This window comes from Rhinatrema bivittatum, chromosome 3 (assembly GCF_901001135.1).
Source record: "Rhinatrema bivittatum chromosome 3, aRhiBiv1.1, whole genome shotgun sequence".
Classification (NCBI taxonomy): Eukaryota; Metazoa; Chordata; class Amphibia; order Gymnophiona; family Rhinatrematidae; genus Rhinatrema; species Rhinatrema bivittatum.
Genome location: NC_042617.1, coordinates 189,131,204 through 189,158,135, shown reverse-complemented (window position 1 = coordinate 189,158,135; position 26,932 = coordinate 189,131,204). Strand labels below are relative to the sequence as shown.

General features: G+C 42.9%; 1 protein-coding gene across 2 annotated transcripts in view; it reads left to right on the top strand.

Moving 5' to 3' along the window:
* SHPRH (SNF2 histone linker PHD RING helicase) overlaps positions 1–26,932 on the top strand; it is a 425,259-nt gene that overhangs the window by 127,903 nt on the left and 270,424 nt on the right. For both annotated transcript variants that reach the window (XM_029594036.1, XM_029594035.1), the window contains 2 exons: positions 6,246–6,347; positions 22,039–22,280. In XM_029594036.1, coding sequence (XP_029449896.1) covers positions 6,246–6,347; positions 22,039–22,280 — 344 coding nt within the window. The remainder of the gene's footprint in view (positions 1–6,245; positions 6,348–22,038; positions 22,281–26,932) is intronic.

Here is a 26,932-nt window from a genome sequence, read left to right as displayed (position 1 = left end):
TCCTCCAGGGTGTATATATTCAGATTCTTCAATCTCTCCTCGTATGACATCCGATGAAGACCCTCCACCTTTCTGGTCGCCCTTCTCTGTACCGCTTCCATCTTGTCTCTGTCTCTTTGTAGATACGGTCTCCAGAACTGAACACAATTCTCCAGGTGAGGCCTCACCAAGGACCTGTACAAGGGGATAATCACTTCCCTTTTCTTACTCGATATTCCTCTCTCTGCAGCCCAGCATTCTTCTGGCTTTTGCTATCGCCTTGTCGCATTGTTTCGCAGACTTCATATCATTAGACACTATAACCCCTAGGTCTCTCTCCTGTTCCGTGCACATCAGCCTTCCCCCCCCCCCCCCCCCCCATCGAATACAGTTCATTCGGATTTCCACTCCCCATATGCATGACTTTGCACTTCTTGGCATTGAATCTCAGCTGCCATATCTTCGACCACTCTTCCAGTTTCCTTAAATCCCGTCTCATTCTCTCCACTCCTTCCGGCGTTTCCACTCTGTTGCAGATCTTAGTGTCGTCCGCAAAAAGACAAATCTTACCTTCTATCCCTTCCGCAATGTCGCTCACAAAGATATTGAACAGGACCGGTCCGTCAACCAGTTTGCAATCCAGGTCACCAACTCAGCACTCACTCCTAAGCTTCTCGTTTTATTCACCAGTCTCCTGTGCGGAACCGTATCAAAAGCTTTGCTGAAATCTAAGTAGATGACATTGAGCGCTCTTCCTTGATCCAATTCCTTGGTTACCCAATCAAAAAAGTCAATCAGATTTGTCTGACAGGATCTTCCCCTGGTGAATCCATGCTGCCTCTGGTCCAGCAATTCTCCGGACTGTAGATAGTTCACTATTCTCTCTTTCAACAGTGACTCCATTACTTTTCCCACCACTGAAGTGAGGCTAACCGGTCTGTAGTTACCAGCCTCCTCTCTGTTCCCACTCTTGTGAAGCGGGACCACCACCGCTTTTCTCCAATCACTCGGCACCACTCCTGTTTCTAGGGATCTAATGAACAGGTCACACAGCGGACCCGCCAGCACATCTCTGAGCTCCTTCAGTATCCTTGGATGAATCCCATCAGGTCCCATGGCTTTGTCCACTTTCAGATTCTTTAGCTCTTCCCATACATTTTCTACTGTAAAAGGGTTTTCGTCTATTCCACTTCCTTCCAGTTTCTTGTTGTGTAGAGATGGTCCTTCTCCAGGGTCCTCTTTAGTGAACATAGAACTGAAGTATTCGTTTAATATTTCTGCCATTTCTTCGTGTCTCTCCAAGCATTGATCATTTCCACCTTTCAATTTTACTATACCACTTTGAACTTTTCACTGATGTATCTGAAAAATGTTTTGTTACCATTCTTTATCTCCTTGGCAATCCTCTCTTCCGCTTGACTTTTTGCCGACTTGATTAGTTTCTTCGTCTCCCTCAGTTGACTCAAATATTGTTCTTTGTGCTCATCGCTTTGGGATCTTTTATATTTCTTGAATGCTGTTCTTTTAGCCTTAATTTTGTCAGCCACCTCCTTTGAGAACCAGATAGGTTTCATTTTTCTTTTGCTTTTCTTTACATTTTTAACATATAAAGTAGTTGCCTTGGTAATTGCTCCTTTTAGATTGGTCCACTGCTGATCCACATATCTCTCGTTCTCCCAGCCTTTTAGTTCTTCCTCTAGGTACTTCCCCTTTTCCTCAAAGTCTGTGTTTTTGAACTGTAAAACTCGGGTCTTTGTGCTTCTTTTCCGTCTTCTTTTAGTGATATTAAACCATACCGTTTGATGATCACTGGTGCTGAGGTGGGCGCCCACCTGGACATCAGAGACATTATCTCCATAATGGAGAACTGGAAAACACATACGCAAACACATCACCCCCGTTTTGCAAATGTTATATTGGCTCCCAGTTTCAATTTGGATACAATATAAGCTTGTAGTTACTATTTATACCCTCATTCATAATATTTCTTCACCGTGGATTGCAGCAATACTAAACATTTATACTCTGTCAAGATGCTCCTCCAGTAAGTGTCTTCTAGATACTCCCTCTCCTCAGACAGTCCATCTTAAAGAGAGTAGGGAACGTGTTTTCTCCATTGCTGGCCCTTTTTATGGAACTTCATCCCAAAAGAGATAAGAACAATAGAGAACCAAAATTTTTCCAGAAAGCTTTTAAAGCTCATTTATTTCAAAAGGTGTATTACATTTGAACATTATAAAGTCACCTATATTGTCAATAGTTGGGTCTATCAGTGCTGTCAATATCTGTGATTTTGTTTGATTTATGTCATTGTTGATTGATTCTTATGTAATTTTATTGTGTTTTCTTGTACCTCGCCCTGAATGTAGGAAAGGCAGGTAATAAATATTTTAAAATAAATACATCTTGGTGCCATAGCAGCTTACCATACTCAAATCAAGGGTAAGCCAATCTCCACTCACCTGTTAGCTTCCAGGTTCATGAAAGGCTTATGGCGTACTAAATCTCCAATTGTGAAACCACCTGTTTCCTGGGACTCAAACATGGTTCTGGCACAACTGATGAAGCTGCCATTTGAACCACTGGCGTTGGCTTCAATCAAGTTTCTAACATGGGAAGTTATGTTCCTTGTAGGAATCATGTCAGTGTTACAGGACCCTGGAGACTGGGAAACCCACCTGGGGAGTGGCATGGGACTGCAAGGCAGGACTTGGAACAAGACAAGGGCCAATCTTCCACCTAGCCAGCACCCTTCCCCTGCAGGTTGGGCCCTTGAGTTCTGGGGACCAATATGTCTCTATGGCAGCAGTACATCATAGTGGTGAGTCCACACAGGCAAGTCTTGGACAAGGCAGGCTGGAGATGAGGCTTGGGCAAAACCAAGCTTGGCAGACAGGACAAGGCGGGGCAGGCTTGGCTGGCAGGACAAGGCAAGGCTGGATACTAAGCAGGACTTGGAAATAGACAAGGCAAGGACAGGACACTGGTACAAGCAAGACTCAATACTTGGAACAGACAAGACAAAGCCAATGAGGCAGACTAGGGCAGGAGTCGAAAAAGGAAGGCAAGGGAACAAAGAAACATGCAAGCTCAATGGCAACAAGGCAGATCTTCCACCTAGCCAGCACCCTCCCCCTGCAGGTTGGGCCCTTGAGTTCTGGGGGCCAGAGGATCACTGTGGCAGCAGTACATCATAGTGGTGAGTCCATACAGGCAGGCTTTCACAAGGCAAACTGGAGAGAAGGCTTCAGACCTATGAAGTAGGTCCGAAGATCAAGACAAAATATAAGGTAGATTAGGCCAGGAAACAAGGCAGGATTGGCCTGAGAGCCTCAAGGCAAGATGGTTATAAGTCCCACAGGTATACTCATCTGTTAAACCTGTGGGACTTATAACTGTGGGAAACTCGTAAAATATGATCCAAAGGATAACTAATTAGTTTCCTATTTAAAAGATTGATTCAACATTGAGTTTGTATGATTTAACATTCTCACGTGGTTCAGAGGTCCTACAAATATATGATTTTTGAAGAAAAACTTGTTTGTTGCTTGTGGTTCAATGGGTTAAAAGTTCTTGATAAAGATACCAGTGTGCTTTTTTTGTTTGATGTGTGGTTGACAATATTTTTAAGTCACTGGAATAAGTATATTTTTGGGCATTTAGTTTGTGTGATTTTACTCATGGAAATAACATTGAAGATTTAAAGCAGTGAAAGTTTAACAGCATCCACCTTGATAAATATGTATTGATTTTCTTTCATCTTCTTGCAAATTAATATGAACATATTTACCATGGCTTAACATCAGAGTCACAGTCTAATGTTCATTTTATTTATTTATTATTATTTATATACTGACATTTGATCTGAGATATCACATCGGTTTACATTCAGGTACTGTAGATATTTCCCTATCCCTAAGGTCACAAGGAGTGACAGCAGGACTCAAACCCTGGTCTCCTGGTTCATAGCCCACTGCTCTAACCACTAGGCTATTCCTTCTCCCTATGGTCTAATTGTAATAAGCATAATAAGTGTGGTGTTCTTGTAGATTGGCATTATCGGCCCAAACTGTGTGAACTTCTGCCTTTGCAACTATCACCCCACACTCTCAAATCACAGCATCTTATCTTACATCGATTTGCCTGTGATAGGAGGCATTTGTGCTATACTTCATACAAGAATGTCTGAAAATACAATACAATGTTTTCAGACAGAAAAGGAGAGACCTAGGAATAAGACTGAAAGAGAAAGCAATAGAGCCAGTAAATAGGTAAGCTGGTATTTTGAAGACTCCAAACTCTTCTTTTAATACATCACCGCTCTCACATGAACTTTAAGTTCAAAGTTAATTTATCCTCATTTAATACCTGAAAGCCAATTTGTAAAGTAGGTTTATTCATTGTCTTTGCAATGTTAATCACGTGGCCTTGGGAAGAAGGGTTTGAGTTTAGGTCTTTTATGGAAGAGTGACAAGGTGAGTGAATACTCTGCATCTCCCATCATTCTGCTGAGATAGTGATGGCAGGTAACTAGGCTCTCTCACTGCTGAGATTGTCTGCAGACATACGAGTTAAAACTTTGAAATCTATCTTTTTGGGGGGAACTCTTTCATTTTCAAGCATTTTTTAATCTTTAATTGTAATATTTTTTTTGTTTAATTTTTCCACATTGACAAGAAATTGTTAGTGTAGATGAACATTTCGTATAAACATTAATTATGATGATAGTCTTCATGAAGTTACTTCAGCCAATATGTACTGGTTTCAAACTTATAATTATTGAGCTTTTGAAGAGAGCCATCCACTTTTCTACATCACTAACTCATTAGATCTGTTTAAACCAGTAACTTTTACCAGTTACTGGAAACACTTATTCTGATTAAATTGAGAAATTGCAATTTGTCTTATTATAGGATATATATATATAACATATATTTCTTTTTGTGATATATAATGAATGATTCTTTGATTGTACCTGAGTTTTTCTGTTACAAGCATTGGTTTGTTTTGTAAAATAAAAATTGAATAAATAAAGAATTAAAAAAAAAAAAAGATCAGTTTAAACCAACCTCCTAAAACTTCCATTTATAGCCTTATAATGTCTATCATTCCAGCCCTTATGCATTTAGGGGTAGATTTTATAAATTTACGCAAGCGCGTACTTTATAAGATACGCGCGTAGCCTGTTCCCTCCGAGGTTGCTCCGAAATTGGAGCGGCCTCAGAGGGAACTTTCCTTCCACCTCCCCTCACCTTCCCCTCCCTTCCCCTACCTAACCGACCCCCCCCCCCCCCCCGGCCCTATCTACCCCCCCCCCCCCCACCTTTGTTGGCAGATTTACGCCTGCCGAAAGCAGGTGTAAATCTGCGCACGCCAGCGGGCTGCTGGCGCGCCATCACCTGACCCCAGGGGCTGGTCCGGAGGCCTCGACCATGCCCCCGGGCCTGCACCACGCCCCCGGTCCCACCCCGAACTGCCCCCTGACCCGGACACGCCCCGGACACACCCCCTCCCCCGCCCCTTTTACAAAGCCCCGGGACTTATGCGCGTCCCGGGGCTGTGCGCGCACCGGCGGCCTAAGCAAAATAGGTGCGCCGGCGAGCGTAAATCCGACTGGATTTACATGCGCAGGGCTTTTATAATCTGGCCCTTATTGTTTCTGAAAGGAGAGATGTAGAAATAACACTACCTAAAATTCTGGAAGTATGAATGCTGTCAGCAAGAGCTCAGATGCTTAGAACCGAACCCCTCCTTTCCAAACCCTTATTTAGCTAGAGTCTGAGGTATGCTAAATCTATTTTTCTTGATATTAATAATCAGATGTGTACCAAAAACAGGAAGAAAAAGAACCTGGGCTGCAACTAGAGCTTAAGGGAAGAACTGCAGAGCCATTCTACATCTTACTACCCTCTACACATTTTTAAATTAAATGAAAAATTGAGATGCAGTAACAAAATTTCACAATATTATGAATTGCGGAGTAGTGTTGACATATTTATCATATAATTAAAAATTATACTTCTTTAGTGTATGCTTTATTAGTAGCAAGCAAAGCAGTTCTATAGACATGTACTGAACTATAAACTATAGACTCCACTTTTATGTTTTAGGGAAATTGAAAAATCTTGTCCTAGCATTTGATGGCTTATGCTGTTTTGCAAGGGAAGCCTGCCTTCTAGTGAGGAAACTGTAGTCTCATTAAACAGTTCAAGACTAATGAGAAGGACTGTAGGTATGTAACATTATTGTATATTGCTTGCATTAGGGGAAGCTGGTGAACTACTTTATTCCACCCCAGCCTACCAAAGGAAACAAACAGAAAAAAATGAAGGAGGAGTTGAAACCAAAAGAGAAAATACAGTATCCTAGTGAGTATTCTCTTAGAAGCAGAACTTCCAAGTCCACACTTTTACCGCTTGTGTCATTCAAGCCAAAAAAAAGCTGCATGCATTCTGATAAGATGTGAAGCACTGAGATTTTTTTTTCTTGCAAAAGCTGTGTTCCAGGGTTGATAGTACTGGCATCAGGAAGGAAAGTCCAGTTTGTTGGAAAATTATGCTTTAATTCTTTCTCTGAAGAAGCAGAGATGTCTGAAACGCATGCCTTGAATTTGCATGTCAGAACTCATCTGCATTTTATAGTATTAGAGAATAAAAATGTACTTTAACCTCTGCTTAGAAAGTGCTTGATTTCCCTCTAATGGTGCTTTGAAATATCTATGTTCTTCATATTGTTGGCTCCAGTATGATCTGCAGGTGCACACACCCCCACCCTCCATTTTTTAAATTTTATAAATAAAATTAAGTTAAAGAAAAATACATGGAATTGAAAAAGAGGGGAAATCAATAGCAAGCAAGCATTTATTAATATGTATATTTACATCATTATCTCAAAATGATACATTTGTGGTTCCTATTTTACTTAAAATACAGAGGGGCAGATCTTTAAACCTGCGCGCGGGCGTAGATTTGTTCGCGCAACCCGGCACAAACAAATCTACACCCGATTTTAAAACATACGTGCGCATGTTATAAAATCCAGGGTCGGCACCTGCAAGGGGGTGCACAATTGTGCAACTTGCACGTTCCGAGCTGCGCAGCCTTCCTCCGTTCCCTTCCCCTATCTAACTCGCCCCCCAGCCCTATCTAAAACCCCCTCCTGACCTTTATCAACAAAGATATGCCTGCCTCTGGGCAGGCGTAACTTGCGCGCACCGGCCAACTGCTGGCGCGCCATCCCCCGGCACAGCGGCTGTTCCGGAGGCCTCGGCCCCGCCCCCAGAACGCCCCCTGGTCGGCACCCCGCCCACGGCCCCACCCCCGGAATGCCCTTTTTTTTGAAGCCCCGGGACATACGCACGCTGCCAAGCCTGTGCAGCTTTTCAGGGGTTACGCGCGTAACCCTTTGAAAATCTGCCCCATATGATCTATCTTTCATATTGTAATAGGTTTTTGTCCAAGATATTACTTGTACTAATTCATTCTTACACTTTCAGTCTAGCAAAATGTTTTTCCTGGACATACCCAGATCAGTCCAGACCAGTGGGTTATGCACTCCCACCAGCAGTTGGAGGCAGAGAACAAAACTTTGAGGCACTGCTATATACCAAGTATGCCACCTGTAGCTCCTCAGTATTTCTCTGTCTTGAGCAGATGGTGGTGGTGCATACCTGTGGCTCTTGGCTGAGTTATCTGGAGTTGCATTTGCTCCCTGAGGTGCCAGGTTCCGTCTTTGGGCTATCCCTCAGGTGGAGCCGGGCAAACGGGGGTTGGATACCTCTGGCAGTGGTAGCCCGAGCGTCCCTGGACCCCTGATAGCCAGGGGACTGGCTCCCTCAGCGGTCCCGAATCCTCCCTCCGGGTTGCTACTGGCTCAGGGAAGTATCCCTGTTGGGGAATTCTTGTTTTTTCCCTTTGTCCTGGTTCTTTGAATTTTATTAAGTTTAAAAAAAAAAAAAAACATTTTGTTTTTTCCCTTCTAAATTGTGAGTTCAGCATCACTGCCGGGTGCATTGGTCTGCTCGGTATCCTTACAAACACAGGGGTGTTTCTGGAGGGGATAGCAGGCAGTGTTTCTGGCAGGGCCGCGGGGCTTTCCCTTCCCCGGCAGGATTAGGTGATTTCCCGCACACTATTGCTCGGTGGTGCCAGGCTGTTTTCTCTGCTGATGGCTGCTTTCCTACGCGTCTGCTAAGCAGAGCCGAGATATTTTTGGCATGCACGCCATTTTTGGGTATCGGCTTTTTCTGCCGTGCAATCTCTGCGGCAGCGCTGTTTCCCGGCCTGGGGTTTCTTTGGGACTGCGCTGCGATTGCGGGCATGGTAGATAAGCCACTTGTAGAGGCCTGCAAGGCCTGTGGCAAGTGGTCTGCATACTTGGATACTGTCTCCCTGTGCACATCTCGTGTTTCAGGGGGGGAGGGATCATCTATCAAGGGGCTTAAGCGCAAGAAGGCTGCGCGCTTGGCAGCTTCGGGGGCTGGAACCAGGGGCAGGTCTCCTACTGCCTCCACTGCGACTGCCTGGAAGGAGTCCCAGGACGATCCCTCACTGCTTTCTTCCGTGGTGCGGGAACCTGTTCAGGGAGACACATGGGACACCGAGTCTAATTCCAGCAGCGACGAAACGGGTCCGGGTGGTTTCTTGCCCGTGTTCATACTCCTGATGCATGAGGCCTTTTTGGCCAGGAAGTCCGCAAAATGTAAACTCCAGAATGGGGGTTGGGGCACCCCGAAATGCCCCAGACTTCGTGACAACTCTTGGGGCTCATGTGCAACCATGGCCCATGTGGATCTGGATGTCTCGGATGACCCACAGGGGGAGGAGGTTCCCTCGCCCCATGGGGACGCCACTGCAGACCCAGATGAGACTGTCATCGAATTTGGATACTGGCGGGAATGAACAGCTTCTGGTGGAGCCTGAGTCGGAAGGGGATGATCCACGTGTGGTTCGTCTGTTTAAAAAGGAGGAGTTGTGAACCCCTTATCCCCCAGGTGTTGGAGGAGTTGGGGGTGAAGTTAACCCAGGAGGAGTTCAATAGTGAGGGTGTCAACCCTGTCTTAGACGGCCTCCGGGGTCCGCCCAGCACCTTTCCTAACCTGAAGAAGATCCAGAAGCTTATTAGCTGGGAATGGGACTCCCCAGAGGTGGGCCTGAAGGTCAGACGGGCCAATGCAAAACTGTATCCGGTGCTTGAAGAACACTTGGAGCGCCTTAAGACACCTAAGGTGGATGCGGCGGTGTCGGCGGTCGCTAAGAAAACAATCATTCCGGTTGCAGGGGCTGCTGCTCTGAAGGATGTGCAGGACCACAAGTTGGAGCTTCAGCTTAACTGCCTGTTTGAAGTTTCATCTTTGAGCCTCCTTCAGCAGTCTGTGCAAGCATGATCCAGTGTGCATGTTTGTGTTGGATTCAAAGCCTCAGAACCCGGCTTCCTCCGGGGTCATGACCCCTTCCCAAGCGGTCCGCCTGGAGGCATGGATTGCTTATGAGGCAGATGCTTTGTATGATCTGGTGCGCACCGCAGCCCAAAGTATGGTTTCATTGGTTGCTGCTAGATGACTGTTGTAGCTTCGTAATTGGGCGGCGGATGCGTCCTCCAAATCTCAGTTATGTAACCTTCCCTTTCAGGGGAAGCTTTTATTTGGAGAAGATCTTGACCAGCTTATTAAGTCCCTGGGGGAAACCAAGGGTAACAAGCTGCCCGAAAACAAGAAGCCTTTCAAAAAGTCCTTTTCGTCACTTGGCTGCTTTTGGGATTCTCAGAGATTTAGGTCTGGGAAGGGTGCCCCATCCTCCTGTTCTAAGCAGTCCACGTTCGCCAGCAGTCCTTTTGGGGCCCTGGCAGGTCGGCAAGAAGTGGCCCTGGCCAGGGAGCTAGGGCCGGTAAATCTGCCCAATGAGATCAGGCCCTCCCACTCCTCGTTTGTAGCGGTCGGGGGCAGGTTGTCCCATTTTTACGAGGAGTGGGTCAGAATCACCTCCGATCGGTGGGTACTGGAGGTGATAAGGGACGGTTACACCCTAGAGTTTTCTAACCCTCTCAAGGACACCTTCCTGGAATCGTGCTGCATTTCCCGCAACAAGCGGTCGGCTGTAGAAGACACTTTACGAAGGTTACTAGCTGTGGAGGCGATTGTCCTGGTTCCGCTGGACGAGCAGGGACAAGGAAGGTACTCCATATACTTTGTGGCTCCGAAGAAGGAGGGTACCTTCTGTCCCATACTGGACCTTCAACAGGTGAACTTGTGCTTGCGGATTCCACATTTTTAGATAGAGATCCTAAGAACGGTCATCGCAGCTGTCCGCAAAGGGGAGTTTCTCACCACCTTGGATCTCACCGAGGACTACCTCCACATTCCGATCTGGTCTGATCGTCAGAGGTTCTTGCGCTTCAAGTTTCTGAGTCAACATTTTCAATTCCAGGCTCTTCCCTTCAGTTTGTCCTCGGCTCCACACACCTTTACTAAGGTGATGGTGGTTGTGGTGGCGGCCCTCTGGAAAGAGGGGGGGGGGGTTAGTTCACCCCTACTTCGATTTGGCTGATTCGAGCAAAGTTGGATGAGGACTGCTTGCGTTCAGTGCACCGGGTGACGCAATTCCTGCAGTCACTAGCTGGGTGATCAATGGAGCGAAGAGTCAGCTGACTCTGTCGCAGTCCTTGGAGTACCTGGGAGCTCGTTTCAACACTCAGATGGGCAAGGTGTTTCTCATGATGGATAGGATGTAAAAATTGCAGCAGCAAGTGCTTCACCTCCTGCAATCCCAGTGTTTGGGACTATCTGCAGGTTCTGGGCTCCGTAGCATCGACATTGGAGTTAGTACCATGGGCCTTCGCTCACATGCAGCTGTTGCCGAGAACCCTGCTAGCCTGATGGAACCCAGTGTCCGAACAGTACAAGCTGCCATTACCATGTCAAAGTAGGCAAGGTCCAGCCTGAAGTGGTGGTTATCAGAGGTCAACTTGCAGAAGGGTATGCCCCTCGAAGTCCTGGATTGGGTGATCATGTCGACTGACTCTGGGGAGCGGTGTGTCTGGGTCATGCAGCCCAGGTAATCTGGTCTTTGACGTAACTAACCTGGTCCATCAATTGCCTCAAGACGAGAGCAGTCCGCAGGGCATTGGAAGATTTGATGACCTTCGGAGAGAGGAACCTCACCCAAAGATGAGATTGGTGCAATGTTCTTTCCACCTAGCTTGATGGACTCTCTTCCTGGGTAACATCAAGCTAGGTGGAGAGAACATTACACCAATCTTATCTTTGGGTGAGTTTCCTCTCTCCGTAGGTCATCAAATCTTCACAAGAGACCACTCTTCTGTCCGTACGTCTCACGTTGAATGTCAAAGTGGCCCCTAACCCCCTACACTAATACCTAAACCTCACCTCGTGTTACTTGGTGGGCCTCCCATAGGCATACAAATACCTATCTAGGGAGAGGACATTATGGCTAGTCAGTCTCTCTCTCTCTCAAATGGTCCCCCAGTGGTTGTATGCAGGAAATACAGCAGGTCTGGCACATATCGTAAACTGTGAAAATGTTATCGCAATTTGCGCTAACTTAGCTCTTCGCATAGGTATTAGCGCAAATTGCGATAAACTGTCTATTTGCATAAAACACGCCCCTTTTGCTATCGCATGAGATACTTATTGCATTTTGATAAATCCAGGCCTATAATCTGGACTGAAATTTGAGATCCTCACAGAGAGGTCTTTTGTATTTTCCTTCTGTTCGCCAGGTCTGCCTCACCGAATCTCAAGAGAGATTATTTTTTGTTGTTGGTCCTGTGATTTTGAATTCCTTGTCTTTTGAGTTGAGAACTACTGAAATGTACTAAAACCTTTAAAACTTTGCTAAAAAACTTATTTATTGAAGCAGGCATTCGATTGTTGATTTTTCAAAAGTTAACCATTCATTTTATGTTCTATACTGTTGTGTTTTAGCTATGTTTATTTGTTTTATTTTAATTTATTTTATGTTTATTCTATACATATTTTGTTAGCCTCCTAAAGCTGTGTATGGGTGGCATATACATTTCTTTTAAATAAATACAAATAAAAAGCTATCTAGATGATGTGCCTTGAACAGGTGAGAACTTATTCAGAGTTAAGGTGTAGGAGACAGTGGCTCTAATTAAGGAGCATCAACCCACTCTGCAGTCACTATCCACAGCAGTGGGTGACCAGCCAACTCTGGCCTGTTGAATTACATCTTCTATAAGTGTCTGCTTTTTTAAAGATGCTCCTTCTGCTTTTTTCAACATCATCAAGCTCCTCCATTGCAGCATAGCTGTCGATTAGAGTTCGACAGAGGGATAGATGTCTGCTGAGGGCTCCACAGCAGTCCCATCCTAATCCTGGGACTAGTTTTTATTTGCCTTGAGGCCTGCCTGTCTCCCCTCCTCTTCCGGTGGGGGGAAGGATCCATTCCTTTCTTCTGGAATAGGTCAATATCATCAAAGACAGATGGGTCCTGAAAATTGTAAAAGATGGCTACCACTTATTGGTTTTTTTCGCCCTCCTCCAGCCCAGTGGATATCATCTCCAACCTTCTCAGACTGCTTAACTGCAACTAGAAGTATCATCTCACCTTCAACAGAAGGAAATTGAGCTTGTCCCTTCTCAGGAAGGAGGTCAGGAGTTCTACTCCTGGCATTTTCTAATCCCTGAGAAATCAGGGGGATTGAAGCCTACCCTGAACTTGCGAAGCCGAATACAGATTGGTGATCAAACAGAGGTTTAAGATTAACTTCCTCCAGATAATTCTTTCTTTCATTCAACAGAAGGACTGGATGTACGCTTTTGATATGAAAAACACTTATGCTCACATTCTAATTCACCCCACTCGTTGGAGGTTTCTCAGATTTGTGGAGAAGGGTGTGTACTATCAGTACAAGATTGTTTGTTTGGCCTCTCAGCGGCCTTAAGAGTGTTCAAGAAATCTCTTACAGTTTTAGCTGCACAGCTCCATTATCAGGGAGTCTGTATGTTGGTGATGGGCCAATCTCTGGCGGAAGTGTTAGTCTGTCAGCACAACCATTCGACTTTTTCAGTCCCTGGAGTTCCTGGTCAGTTTCTCCAAGACTAACTTGGTATTATTCCAGAGTATACAGTTCATAAGAGATTGGATAGACTCACTTCAAGAAGATTTTGAAATTTAAAGATAAAATGGATATTCAGGTGGAGTTTTCTAATGATATTATCATCAATATTGAAGATGATTATTGTTTCTAAGGAATGGAGGAAGCTTACTTTGGATCCCCTACCCTAGTGCTATCAATAAAAGTTCTGGAAGTCATTCAATCAGGTAGTGAAATTGGAAATTGAAAAAAGTTCTTTCATCAATGAACAACTGTTCTTCTGAATTGGATTCTAAACTACAGCTATTTGAATGGCTGACAGTTACAGTTCGCTCTAGTTTGAAGGATGGTGCAGCCGCAGGATCTCTCAAGATTTCATAAATTCCACCTTTAAAGAATGATCATCCAGATCATTTAATTATTATTGTCCAGTGTTGAATTTACCTCTTATGATGATGTTACTAGAGAAATTAGTAGTCTCTCAGCTTTTGTACTATTCTGAAAAAGTAAATGCACTTCATTCAAGGCCATCACAATTTAGGAGAGTTCATAGTATGGAGACAGCTTTAATAGCATTAACCAACAGTTAGAATGAATATGGATAATGGGAAAAATGTTATGATGGTATCTATTGATATGAGTTCTACTGTATCAAAGGCTGAACTCATATCAATGGGCACATCTTTTGTTACGAACCAGGAGGTGGACCCTAAGTCCGAGGTAGGGTTAGTGTTACCTAGGAGAGAGTCAACTCTCTTAGGTTCCTACCGTTGATAGGCAAGGCCTTGTAGAAATGGCAGTTGCGCCGGAACTTCGCCACTGGAAGCCCGCGGTTCCCCCAGGAGGAGCCTGTAGGAACCCGGGCCGCTTGGACTTAGGTGATTAGAAGAGGTCGGAAGATAGTCTGGATGCAGGCGCCTCCTGCAGGTCAAAGAATCCAGACGGCTGGCGCCTCCAGCAGGTCGGTAGTCCAGTCCGGTAGTCCAAGCCAGGAGAATGGTCGGAAGCCAGTCCAGGGGTGAATCCAGGAGAATGGTTGGAAGCCAGTCCAGAGGTAAATCCAGGAGAATGGACGGAAGACGGTCCAAAGTCAATCCAGGGAATGTTCGGAAGCCGGTCCAAGAATCAAACCAAAGAATCTGTCCATTGAGAGAAGAGAAGCAGAACCCAGAAGAACCGGAACTGGAACTAAAAATCCAACAACGAGAATCAGGAACACTGGAGTCAATCAGAGCAGAAGACAACGATACCAAGGCAAGGTCTGAGGAGCAGACCTTACCTTAAATACTAAAATCATGGGAGGAGTTCCCGGTAGGAGCCACGACAACTTCCTGTCATGGCCCCTTTAAATCTGCTTTTCAGCTGTGCACGCGGCTCTAAGCAGGGCCAGAGAGGGAGGAGTCAGCCCGGCCGAGAAGGAGCCAAGCGGCTGGGCCCAGCAGCTGCAGTGGCCGCGAAGATAGCTTTGATGAGGACTGCCTGCCTCTGTAGGAGCCTCAGAGCCGGCCCGCTGCCTCGGGTAAGCTCTGGGCCCCGGTCGCGGACCGCCACGGCCGGCGGCCATAACATCTTTCCCTTTATCCATATTTATTCTAACTGTTGCTTAATGCTGTTAAAGCTGTATCATGATTTATTGTTTGGAGTAAAGGAGCTGGGAATTACAGGGACCGTTTTCAGGTAGTTTAAATTCTTTATGGAACAATTTTTCCAAGTTAGTTGGGGTGAGAAGGTTTCTGAGTTGAAAAAAAAAAGATGTGGACTCTCCCCAAGGATCTGTCTTCTCCCCTCTTCTTTTAAATTTATTCTTGTCTCAGTCAGCATTTTTGGTTCAGAGTTATGGTTTCAGCTGTTATCTATATGCAGATGACATTCAAGTTCTTTCATCTTTTTCTGACTCTGCAACTGAAATTATGAAATTACATTTTTGTCTTGATGAGATAGTGGCTCTCTAACCACTGAAAGTGAATCCTTGGAAGTTAGAAGTCATTTGGTTTACTTGACATACGGTTAGCGATCAACTAGCCCCGTGATCGAAGGAGTCGATATCCCACTAGTAGGTGCTGCATATGTTTTAGGGATGAAATTAGACAGATCTCTATGAATATCTAACCAGATCTCTAATCTAACTAAATCAATTTTTTTTCTGATCTGCAGATTTAAAACTTTTAAAACCTTTCTGCTTTATTAACTTATCTTCTAGATACTATAATCCCTTGTACATAGGAATTACCAAGGTCTTACAGTTGCTGCAGGATAGTGCAGCTAGATTAAGTTTTGGAGCATAATACACCATTACTTGAGGATCTCCACTGGCTACCAGATTGAGCCAGGATTGTTTTTAAGTTTCTTTGTCTTAACTTACAGAGCCTTGAATAGAGGGGGTACCTGCCTACTTAAGTAACATTTTAATGCCGTACAAACTGATTATAATGCTGAGATCATCTAATTTGTAATTCTTAAAGTTTCCCATACCTTGTGAAGATTAGAAAACCCAAAGTTGACTTCTTTTCAGTATGAGGCCCCCTTCTAGGGATTGTGTTCCCCTTAGATTTAAGAGTAGAAAAGAATTTCTTTAGATGTGGGAAACTGGTGAAGGCTTGGTTATATATTCAAGTTTTCAATGATTAATGTTTTCAAGTGGCTTTTTAGGCTGTTTTTTAATCTATTTTAATTTTGTTTTTGTTTTTTTATGAGAACATACAACTTGGGCTGTGTGTTCTCATCTGGTCTTGAGTTTTGTAATTGTTTATGCTTTATTTTATTGTACACCGTTTTGATTTTTGGAAAATTGGTTTATTTAAATAAAATTTATCATTATCATTATAGATTGGCTCCCAATGCTTTTGTGCTGGATTGGAACACTGGTCTTCTCTTGCATTCCTACCAATTCCTATTATTGCCAGGACTGTCCGGATGGCCCTTCAGGATAGCAGGCTAATCCTCATAGCACCGGCCTGACTGTGGCAAGTGTGCTATCCATATCTTGTCCATCTATCAATCTAGTCTCTTATTCCATTAAGGATGTCTCAGATTCTCATCACACAGGAAGGACGACAGGCTCTGCCAGCCAAACCTGCCATCTCTGGCCCTCATGACATGAAAATCTCCTTGCTTCCTAAAGAGGTGAGGACATGCTAATTTCACCTAGAAAACATTCAGCCAGAAGATCCTATGCTTTCAGATGGAAGAGATTCTTGATTTGGTGTGGGACCTGCCAGCTGGATTCCTTCTCCTATGGCCCAAAAGATTTGCTTCAAAATGTATTCTTCCTCTTGTCCTCTGACTTCAGCACCTCTTCAGTTAAGGTTCAGCACAGTACCATTATATCATATCGCCAGCAGATGGAAGAAGCTCCAATCTTTCTCCACCCTTTAGTTTCCAAGTTCGCTAAAGGTTTGTGACATTCTCTGCCTCCAATCAGTAAACCTCTAGTGCCTGAGATCTCAATGTAACCTTAGCTCAATTCACGAAACCTGTCTTCAAACCTCTTGAGTCGGTGAACTTGAAGTATAGTACCTGGAAAGTGTTTGTTGTTTCTGTGGCTGTGATCTTGACAGGAAGAATATTCAAGTTATAGCGCTAGTTTCATATTCACCATCCCACAGTTTTTTCTCAACAGAGTTGTTCTATGAGCTCACCCCTACGTTCCATCCAAAAGTAGTGTCTGTTCAACAGTGACCAAACTCTTGGTGCTGGCAACCTTCTTTCCAGGACCACATCTACAGCAAGAAGCACAAGCTCTATACTCCTTGATGTGTAGGAGAACCCATGCTTATTATCTATAGAGAACTCATCCTCACCATCCTTTGAGTCTAGTAAATTGGGAAGGGTACTTGTCAATTAATTTTGTCTAATTGGCTAGTGGACTGTACAGCACACTATTGTATACTAGTTGGCTTACTAATCAGACTGTCCTGGCTTATCAAGTTAAACCCATGGCAACTTCATTGGCAAATCCAAAGGCCACTTCCATTGAAGACATTTACAAAGCTGCAATTTGTTATTATTTATTTGATTTATGTTCCGCCTTTCAGGCACTTCAAAGCAGAATATGTTCAGGTACTGTAGGTATTTCCCTGTCCCCAGAGGGCTCACAATCTGTGAGTACATGAGGCAATCGAGTGTGAAATGACTTGCTCACGGTCACAAGAAACAGCAGCGGGATTTGAACCCTGGCTTTCATGGTTCATAGCCCACTGCTCTAATCATTAGGCTACTTCTCTACTTCACTTATTTATTTATTTGATTTGGTTTTTTGTTCACGCCTTCATGTCCCACTGCTGGACAATGTGTCCCAATGTGAGAGTAACTTTGGACAAGTAATTCTGTGCAGCCTGTTCTCCCAGTTATCTACTTTCCACCTGATGGAGTCCAGGTTGTCTTTTAAGTAATTGATCCTAGATGCAACCCTCAGCTTGGGACTCTACCAGCGTATTGTCTGATTCATGCCTGCTTGTTGACTGAGAAAGCAAGTTTGCTTACCTGTAAACAAGATTCTCTGTAGATAGCAGGATGAATTAGCCATACTTAATACCTGCTTGTCTCCCTGGAGAGTTCACTACCATACTAAAGCTTAAATTCTGTGAGAGACTGAGGGGCTAATGAAACAGCATATGCACGTAGGAATGCCTGCACATTCTTAGTAAGAGTTTTATTGAACTTTGAGAGCCGACTCTGTGTCAGTGCTGTCAAATGACTTCATCCAGGGCCAGTACAAGTGTATTAGGTACCCTAGGTAAAACTTCAGCCATGCACCCCACCCCCCAACTCAGTCCCAGTCTTTGCTTTCTCCTCCACAGGCATCCTCATCCCATCTCATCCCACAATCCTCATTCTTGTCCCTACCCCCAATCCAAATACCTGCTTTCCTATACCCAGGCTTCTCTCCCACCTGTGGACACTCTTTCCCTCCCTTCTGCTCTCTGCCTCAGTCCTTCCCTCACTCAATCTTAGTCCCTCCTCTCTCTTCATTCTGTACATTTCCACTCTCCCATTTAATCCCTCAGTCCCTCCCCAGTTATCTCTTTCTCCCTCCATACCATTTCCCCAGATCCTGCTATCAGAGGCCCTATTTTTCCCTTAGGGTTGCTCTCTCTCCCTCCTGACCTCTTCTGTCTGATCTGGCCTTTCTTGTTCTCTATCCTTCAACCTCCTGATGGTTTTTTTTTTCCAGGCAGAGAATGACCACTGGCTAGCTTACCTGCAAGCTGGCTTGCTTGCAACTGTCTTCCACGACTTGCGTTTGCAGTCCTGCTGCCTCTGATGGCTCAGTGCACTGCTTATGCCCTGGCCTAAACTTCCTTTGCACTGGGTTTCCCCCTCCTCCTTCCCATACACCCCTGTTTCTGCTCTTGCTCTATTCCTCCTTGTCATGCCTCATCTCGGGCATGGCCCAATTAATGCCAGCTTTGTTGTGCTGCCACCCCCTGGATTCTGATGCTCTAGGCCTAGTGCTTCCACTGGCCCTGATGTCACCCCATGTTATGGCTGATTCATGTCGCTGTCTAGAGGGCCCTGTTTATAGGTGATCAAACTTGGTTTATCTAGGCTAATATGTTTGAGAGATGTATGCTAGACTTGAAACTGGATTGTAGGCTTCATTTGAGCAGGTCTGATGTTCTGTTACTCATCCATTGTATAATTTGACATTTAAAGGCAGATTCAGATTGTTTGTGCAACTGATGTTTGTTAGTATATCTGGGGAGGTGTTTCGGAAGACCTAGGAGGAGAAGCTGAGGTATCTAAATATGTATACCTTGGAGGAGAGGAGGAGCAGGAAAAGGATGATATAGACCTTCAGATATCCAAAAGGTATTAGTGATGCACATATCAGGCATTTTCTATTGGAAAAGAGTCACAATATGAAACTCTGGGGGAACAACTCAGAACCAACATCAGGAAATATTTCTTCACAGAGAGGGTGATCGATGCATGGATTGCCCTCTAGAAAGAGGTTATGAGGGTGAGAACAGTCGGTGAATTTAAAAGGTCATGTGGATTCCTTAAGGCTTGAGGTTGATAATGAAGAAAAGATGTAACCTATGTTAACTTTACTTGTACCATTTCTTCATAGGTAGTAAACTGCACAGCACAATACTACTATTCTTAATAGAATGCATGGGAGTAACCTACATGGTGCTGCAGTTGCTACCATAAGTCACTTGCTGGAAGAGTATATGGACGATTTGGTCTTTATCTGCTAACATTTCTATGTTACTATATGTTAAAAACAATAGAAAATAAATTGGCTAATCTAAATGGCCTTTTCTGTCAATTATTGGCATCATGGAGCAATGCAATAGTATGAATCTGATTTCTCTCTGAAGAAAAGCAGGTTCACCAGTTGCACACAAGTGAGTCATGTGATTGTGTGTGGTACCACTTGATGTCAGTGCCATCTGAATCCTCTCTTGCTTATCATTAGAGGAGTCAATCTGAGGTTTCCTGGAATTCTGAACTTATTCCTTAGATAGTAGCCCTGAAGTAGTCACTTTGGAGCCTTCCCAACAGGAAGAAGTGCCTTCTCCACCGGGAGGACCTTTTCCTTCCCAGATTTCATTTAAAAGATTGCTAATGCAGTCCCTTTTGATTTAGAGGTTGAGGGAGAGCCCCAGGTGCCTTTGCTTGGTCTTCTGAAATACCTTGATGCTCCAAAAGTTAGTGGTAGGACCTGTCCACCCTATCTGTTCCAGAATGTTTGAAGGGGAACCACCACAGTAAGGGTAATTTTATAACAGTTTGCCTAGAGCTAGACAGCTTGAATTTTCAGTGTGGACTTATGCACATAAATCTATTCTGAAAATATCCAGGTGGTTATGGTACATACATACCAGAAACAGGAGTAGTTGTAACTTTGTGTACCTATGTGTACATACGTATGTACCAAGACAACCTACACATTTTCAAAACGGAATATCTCCCACAAGAGAGGTAAAACTAATTTCACTCTTTTATGAAGATAGCCAAAGAATGTGAAAAACATTGTATAACCTACAAAATTATTGAGATGCCACAAAGATGCTAAGAATGATTATAGACTCGCATGGCTATAAGTTTCAGGTCTTCCTGAAGATGTGCAGGAACATGTGCAGCAGGAAAAATCTCTTCAGAGGTAAGTTCAAGAAAGGAGTGGATGTCATAAAGGATCGCAATTCCACACTTCAGATTCTGTCAAACATATCTGAGCTGCCTCAGGGAACCCCTGAACACACCAGAGTGGTTTCTTGAAATAGTCTTTCATCAAATGAGACGCTACCGGAGACTTCTTGCCCAAGACAGCATGGTTGAAGACGTTGCCACCGAGAGTAGAAGAGTTTAAAACAAAGGTCAGGGTTTTGGCTACATTCGGAAGAAATAACCAATATTCCAGTCTGTGTTCCAGGAGACTTCTCTGAGGTAGAGATTGAGAGTTTTGACAAAACATTGGTTCATTTTCAACTGAGAAATCTGGGTCCTCTGGATCTTAAAGGTTACAGATTATAATGATTGAAAATCCCTCAAAATTGCTTTCCCAAAAGAGCATATCAACTTGTCCAAAATCAGGGCCTACTGAAGTTGTAAGACCTTATCCAGGAATTAAACAAGGGACCCTCTGGGGCACCAGGTCAGCCTGTCAATCTTTAAAAAAAAAAAGTAAAATCAATCTTCCCAAAAATTTTCTTTTTACACATTGTCTTGTTTTTCTCTTTTTGTTGAAGAGTACTCTTAGCTAGGAAGTCCCACATGTGTGACTGGTGATTCTGCTGGTTAGAAAATTAAGTTATAGACATTTTCCAAGGACAGCAGTTCTCCTCCAGTCACACAAATCCACCCACCTCCCCTTGGGTGTTCTTTTCCTTCACTAAATTTGGCTAGATGATAACTGAGAGTGGCTGTAGAGTCATGATAATGTGGAAAGTGCTGTTCATGAATGATATTTATTATTTAAAAATATTAATGAATTGCTTTACAGATTTCAATAAATCACCTAAAGCGATGTACAGCATAAAAACAAAATTTGTAAAACAAACAGCCTAACATATTGAAACATTCATCTTCTGCCTTTCCTCATTATCAAAATCAACCATTCCCCATAAAGGAATGGTTGATTTTGAGGCAATGGTTGATTTTGAGGCATTGTACATGAGTATACTCATGCTTCCCACAACTTGTTCTCCAACCATCATCAGCCAGGTCTTCAATTTTCTGTAGAACTTCATTAAGTCTTTTTCCTTCTTTTCTGACTTCTAAAGGTAAACCTATTCACAATAATGGGATAGCAGAAGAAAAAACTCCATTTTGCAATCTGATGTGACAAAAAGACTTCATAGGCAATAGCAATTGATGTTGCTGATTGAACCTTAACAATTGCTTAGTAGAACTCCGCCTCAGTCTGTTAGTGCTAGTCGATTGTTGTGAACATTTCCCCCTTAAAAACTTAAGTGCCAAAATTAGGCATTTAAACAAACTACGTGACTTAATAGGTAGAAAATGCAACCTCATTAATAGAGAGGCAGCAGCTTCCTGTCTAGTCTTCCCACACAAAATTCTTGTCACTGTATTTTGAAAAACTTGCAATTTCCTAAGCTCTTCCCAGGTAACCCCGAGATTTAACACATTACAATAATCTATTATCCTAAATAGATGCAAACACTACAAATTTTAATGCATTAAATTCCAAAAATGGCTTTAGCTGTCATATCCACGTTAGCCTGCATTAGGCATTACATACCACCTGCAATATCTGCTCTATTAGAAAGTTCTGGAAAATTCCGCTTGGCTCCATGCATGATCATATGACCCATTCTTGTGATTACTGAGCTGCTTTCTTCAGAAAATACTTGTTTCAGGTAAGAAACAAGTATTTTCAGGTAAGTGGTTAGATTGCACTAGGAGCCTCTCTGAGAACACTTGCAAATAATATTTGAATATACCTGAAAGCCATTTGATACATCTTCCAAGTAACTGTGACTTTGTTGTTGTGTTCCTTTATCCTGCATGTAGGTTTACGGGTGATGATACTATCAGCAGTAAAGGAAATAAATGTGAAGAGGGCGGCTTCCATCTATACTATCTCTAAGTATGTTAGTACCATATACAAGTATGACACAGAGAGAAATCGACGGCTTCTGAAAAAGACCTTGGAAAAATTAATCGCACAGCATGTTCTGGAGCACGTGAAAGGTCATGGTTTGTCTGGCTCTTTCAAACTGGGAAAAAATTACAAGGAAATGAATCATGACCAGGTAAAACCCCACAAACTAAACACTAACATTTCTGTGATAAGAAGGGACAAAACCTTCTGTGTCATGGCCATCGGAGAACTCATGACAGCTTTCTAGAGCTTTTGCGCATTCAAGTAGCTTGAGATTGAGCTCTTAATTGAATTTTTTTTATTTATTTATTTATTTATATATATGCCGGTGTCCCTGTATGACATACAAATCACATCGGTTTACATTGAAACAGAGAAAAAGAATTCGCCCGGAGGCGGTACATGGAACAAGGAGTACAGAAAACTTGGATAGGGGAAGCTATTTTAGCTAAGTTATGGAATGGTCCATAAAAAAAACAAACATTTAACTGTATAAAGTAATCTGTACAATGATAATGGGGAGTAGATGAAAAATACAGCTTGTGTGAATAACAATCATTAACCTGAAGCAGAGAATACTAGTGGGGTACATTGTGCCTAGAACGACCTTAATTAGTTCAGAAAGTGAGACTAAGCAGAGGAATGAGGAATTATAGCACTGTGTGATCACAAAACCGGCCATCTGAATTTTCTCTGTTTGTGTTCTGTTTCCTCTGGCTGACTAGAACCTAGGAGGTCGATATTCAGTTGCGAAGCGGTTAGTTAAGTTAGCAGGATATAACTATCTGGCTAACTTAATGGGGATATTCAGCGGCGTGGCTGCACCACTGAATAACCCCAGCTATCTTAAAGTTAGCTGAATATTTATTTATTTATTTATTTATTTATTTATTTATTATTTATATCAGAGCTGTACAGTTAACTTGTTCTTCTAATCTCTTATAGCACCCAGACACTGTTTCCCTGTCTTGGCATTCTCTTGGTAGTGGGCCCCTATTGCATTGCCTTTGACGGAGCACTTGTCAGGTTCTTGGTGCTGAGCAAGATGTTTATACATCTAAGCTGTCAGTATGGATCTCCTTGCTTATTATCATAATTGTTGCCCATTTTCCTCTGAACTATCTCCTTTTAGGGTTAATGTTCTCTTAAATTTGCTTTGTTCTAACTGGATATCTTTGGTGTTGATCCCATGCTGCTTGACTTTCATTTAATGGAGAGGCCATGGAATGCATCCTGGGCTCAATAAACAAAGGGCCACCATTTGGCTTCCAGTGATTGGTTCAGCGGATTACTTCATCGAATGGGGATCAGAAGGATGGCCATCAAGCAAAGGTTCTATTCCCTCATCAGCGCATGACTCCCCCTTTAAGAATTTGGGGCCATGGCCAGAAGTATGGCAGCTAATATTGCCACTTAGATAAGTTAATGCAGGATTATAAATCATCCGTCATCTTCTTGGTTTGGTTTGGATAGTCATCCATTTGCAGTCAGATACCTTGCACAGCATCCTTGTGTCCCTATAGGCTTGACGATATGAGTAGCTTGGTATATGGAATACTCACTATCCCTGTTGCCTTCTATGCTCCAACATTTGCATGTCAGTATTTTCCAAGACCAGAGCGTATTAGCACATTCTTATAAAATGAATTTGTGACGACCTATAGCGATAGTTGCCCTTGCATGCTGAATTTCTTTTCTGTTCCAGGAGGAGTTGCACCTGTGAATGACGGTTGTTGTCCAAGTAGGATATTTCATCTAGTGTTCACGAGGTAGCATCATAGCTTGCACAGCATTGGGGTTACTCGAAGTTAATTTCGTCATTACTGCAAGTGAATGGACGGGTGATTTATTCATGCCTATAATCTAGTCTCTAGCATTTGAAGGATCCCAGGAAAGTAACCCTGAAATATTATAGGCTGGTAATCGCCCAGTGTTCACTTATACAATTGCTAAATTTATTGTTTATAAGTTCTTCTGGTTCTTGCAACCTCGCACTATACAGTAGTTTACATTTCTTATGGCAAGGTCTCCAGACCAAACGCTAGACAATTTAAGCGCTATTCATCTATGCTCTAGAAATGAGCTTAGAGGACCCCTGGCTGTTGGGGTGATTCAGGACTACCATATTCCCATTTGATTATTACTGCATACAGCACATCCCACATAATAAACCACATAGGATTCAGGATAGAGAGCTTTACAGGCACATGGCGATATTCAGCACATTCTACAATGGAGGCAATTACATAGGTTGGTGACATTATGCTGTATCCTCATGTGGATGTTTAGAGGGATGGTGCTATCTCCGGAGCAGTATGCATTTCAGGTAAGATATTGAACAAGAGCATCAAGAATTTTTAAAGCTTTAGGCGACATCAGTGGTTTGCAAGGTATGGCGTGGGTGACAATATGCAGTATCCTTCTGTGGATTTTGGAGGGATGGTGCCATGTCTGGAGCAGTATGTGTTTTGGGTAAGATATTGAACAAGATCATTAAGAGTTGTTAAAGCGCTAGGCAACATCAGTGGTTGCAAGATATGGCTGCAGTTGGGTTGGTGGGGTGCCCACAGCAAGTGAGGTGTCATTACCATGGGCTTGTGGTGGGGGCTTGACCACGACCCGTAATGCACAGCATGTGCAATTCTTGAAAGCTGGCTAGGAAGAGAATACAAAATAGCATGGTATTCCTACTCCTACGTTGCAGTTACAGTGAAATGAGTTGACTTTCAAGTCTTTGGCTTCGATGGCTGGGATTGGCCTGTGCATCACCCCAAATAGTGTTGGCATGCTTAATGAGTGATACCTGCTTTTTTATGGAGCAGGACATCAGCGCACTGCTGGGAACTTAATTTGTAATCAGGATCGAATGCAGGATAACCTGAGGGGCAAGACTTCGATGGTCCTGTGTCCCCCAGCGGCACTACATTGCTATAGCATGATACTAAATAGCACTTGTGAATTGGAGCATGGCTTTGATGGCCATGCATCCACAACAGTGCTACATTGCAGTAGCAGGATCCTATGGAGCATTTAGTGAATTGAAATTCAGCAGGTGAGGGCGTGTTCATGCTCTGAGGATTGAGAATGATTTAGTAATTGATGTTTTGTAAATTGAATGAATGTTAGTAACTGTTTTGTCATTTAATTGTTGTATGCATTGACCTATGCTGCGGCCTTATCCATCCAATAAAGATCTTCTTTCAAATAATGGACTGACAGTTGTTACTTACAAATCTGACTGTGGGATTAATTAAAGATAGGTGAGAGGAGGTGGTTGTACCTGAGATGGTTGTGCTCTATTTTATAAAAAAAAAATGTCTGGAGAAAGTTTTCTGGTTGTATTTCAGTTAAATTTATATTGATTTCTATAACGAAAGGGGAAAATGTGGAAGGAAGTGGGTTGTAGGACTGGGGAAGATGGCAGTTTGGCTGGGAGAATTTTTTTAGCTTCCTGTATTCTTTTTAGGAAGATGCCTGAGTGGGATTTGTTCCTTATGTAGCTTGTTGGTATGTGGTGTGTTTTGTGATGTATTATGTTATTTTTTGGTTTTATGATTTTTTTTGAGGGGAAAGTGTGGTTTGATGATTTAGTTTTTATGCTTTTATTTTTCATGCTTTGGATGGTTTCCTAAGGAATGAAGAAACAGTTAAATAATATTTTAAATAGAGATTTGCAGGAAGAACTCTAGTGTTGCTGAAGACTTGATGGTAAGAGTAATTTCTGTTAACTGCTACCTCTAGCAGGGAAAAATTAGCATAGTCAATCTTATAAATAGCTTAAGTACTAATATGTGTTTCTTGACCTTATACTTGAGGAAGTGTCTCGTATTGACATTTTTACTAAACCCCTCTTCTGGAGATTGGTCTCTTCACTTCCTGGCACATTCTGCCAACATTATCCTAATTATTCATGAATTGTTTTCTGAATGATTGAACAGTTGTTCATGTTACTAGTAATTTACAAAGCCTGTGATTTGCAGAACGGCTGGTTAAATGAAATTGCCCATGTTCAAACAGCTCTCGTAAGCCTCCCCGGGCGGTCATGTTATGTGCCACTCATGTTGAGATCCAAAGCTGTTTATGCTACAGCTTTGGATACATCTCTGTAAGGAGAGTCCTGTATCTCTTCCCATAGGATGGAGTGTTGCTAGACTGTCATTTCTGATTGAAAAATGAGGATGCTGGATGTTGGAAAAATATAATAGGAAAGAATAGCAGAGATTACTTTAGGTTGGCTTTATGTATTTCAATGTAGGATATGATACAGTTGAGATAATTCATTAAGAGGTTTAATAAGAGGTCGAAAACAAAGCTGAATTCATATTCATACTGCACTAGTAATTTATAAAAATGCAAGTGGGAAAGCTGCTGATGAATGATATAAAAATATGCAACATCAATACAGTATTTTTTCCCTTAGTGCTTGATTTCTGTGAAGATTCACAGTTGATGTAGTAAAATGTGGGTTGCTGTGCATAAAACTTTCATTTTAAGTAAAGTGGATTGATGAGTACATTTGAAGAAGAAACCGGACTAGGGTTTGGTATATGACAATGATCACTATAAAAGAAGACCATAAAATTCAGCCTCCAGGCTTCTATATCACTAGAAGTTACATGTTAATGCTGTGATGAAATGTCAAAACCTAAGAAAAGTAATAGCACTCCTAGTTATTGTTGTCATAGTATTTCAGCTTTTAACAGAAATGAGAAAAACAAAAATGAACCCATTCATCATCATTTTTGATGTTAAAGCATACCTGTTTTTCCCAATTCGAGCCCCGCTTTTCCCTTGACAGATAAG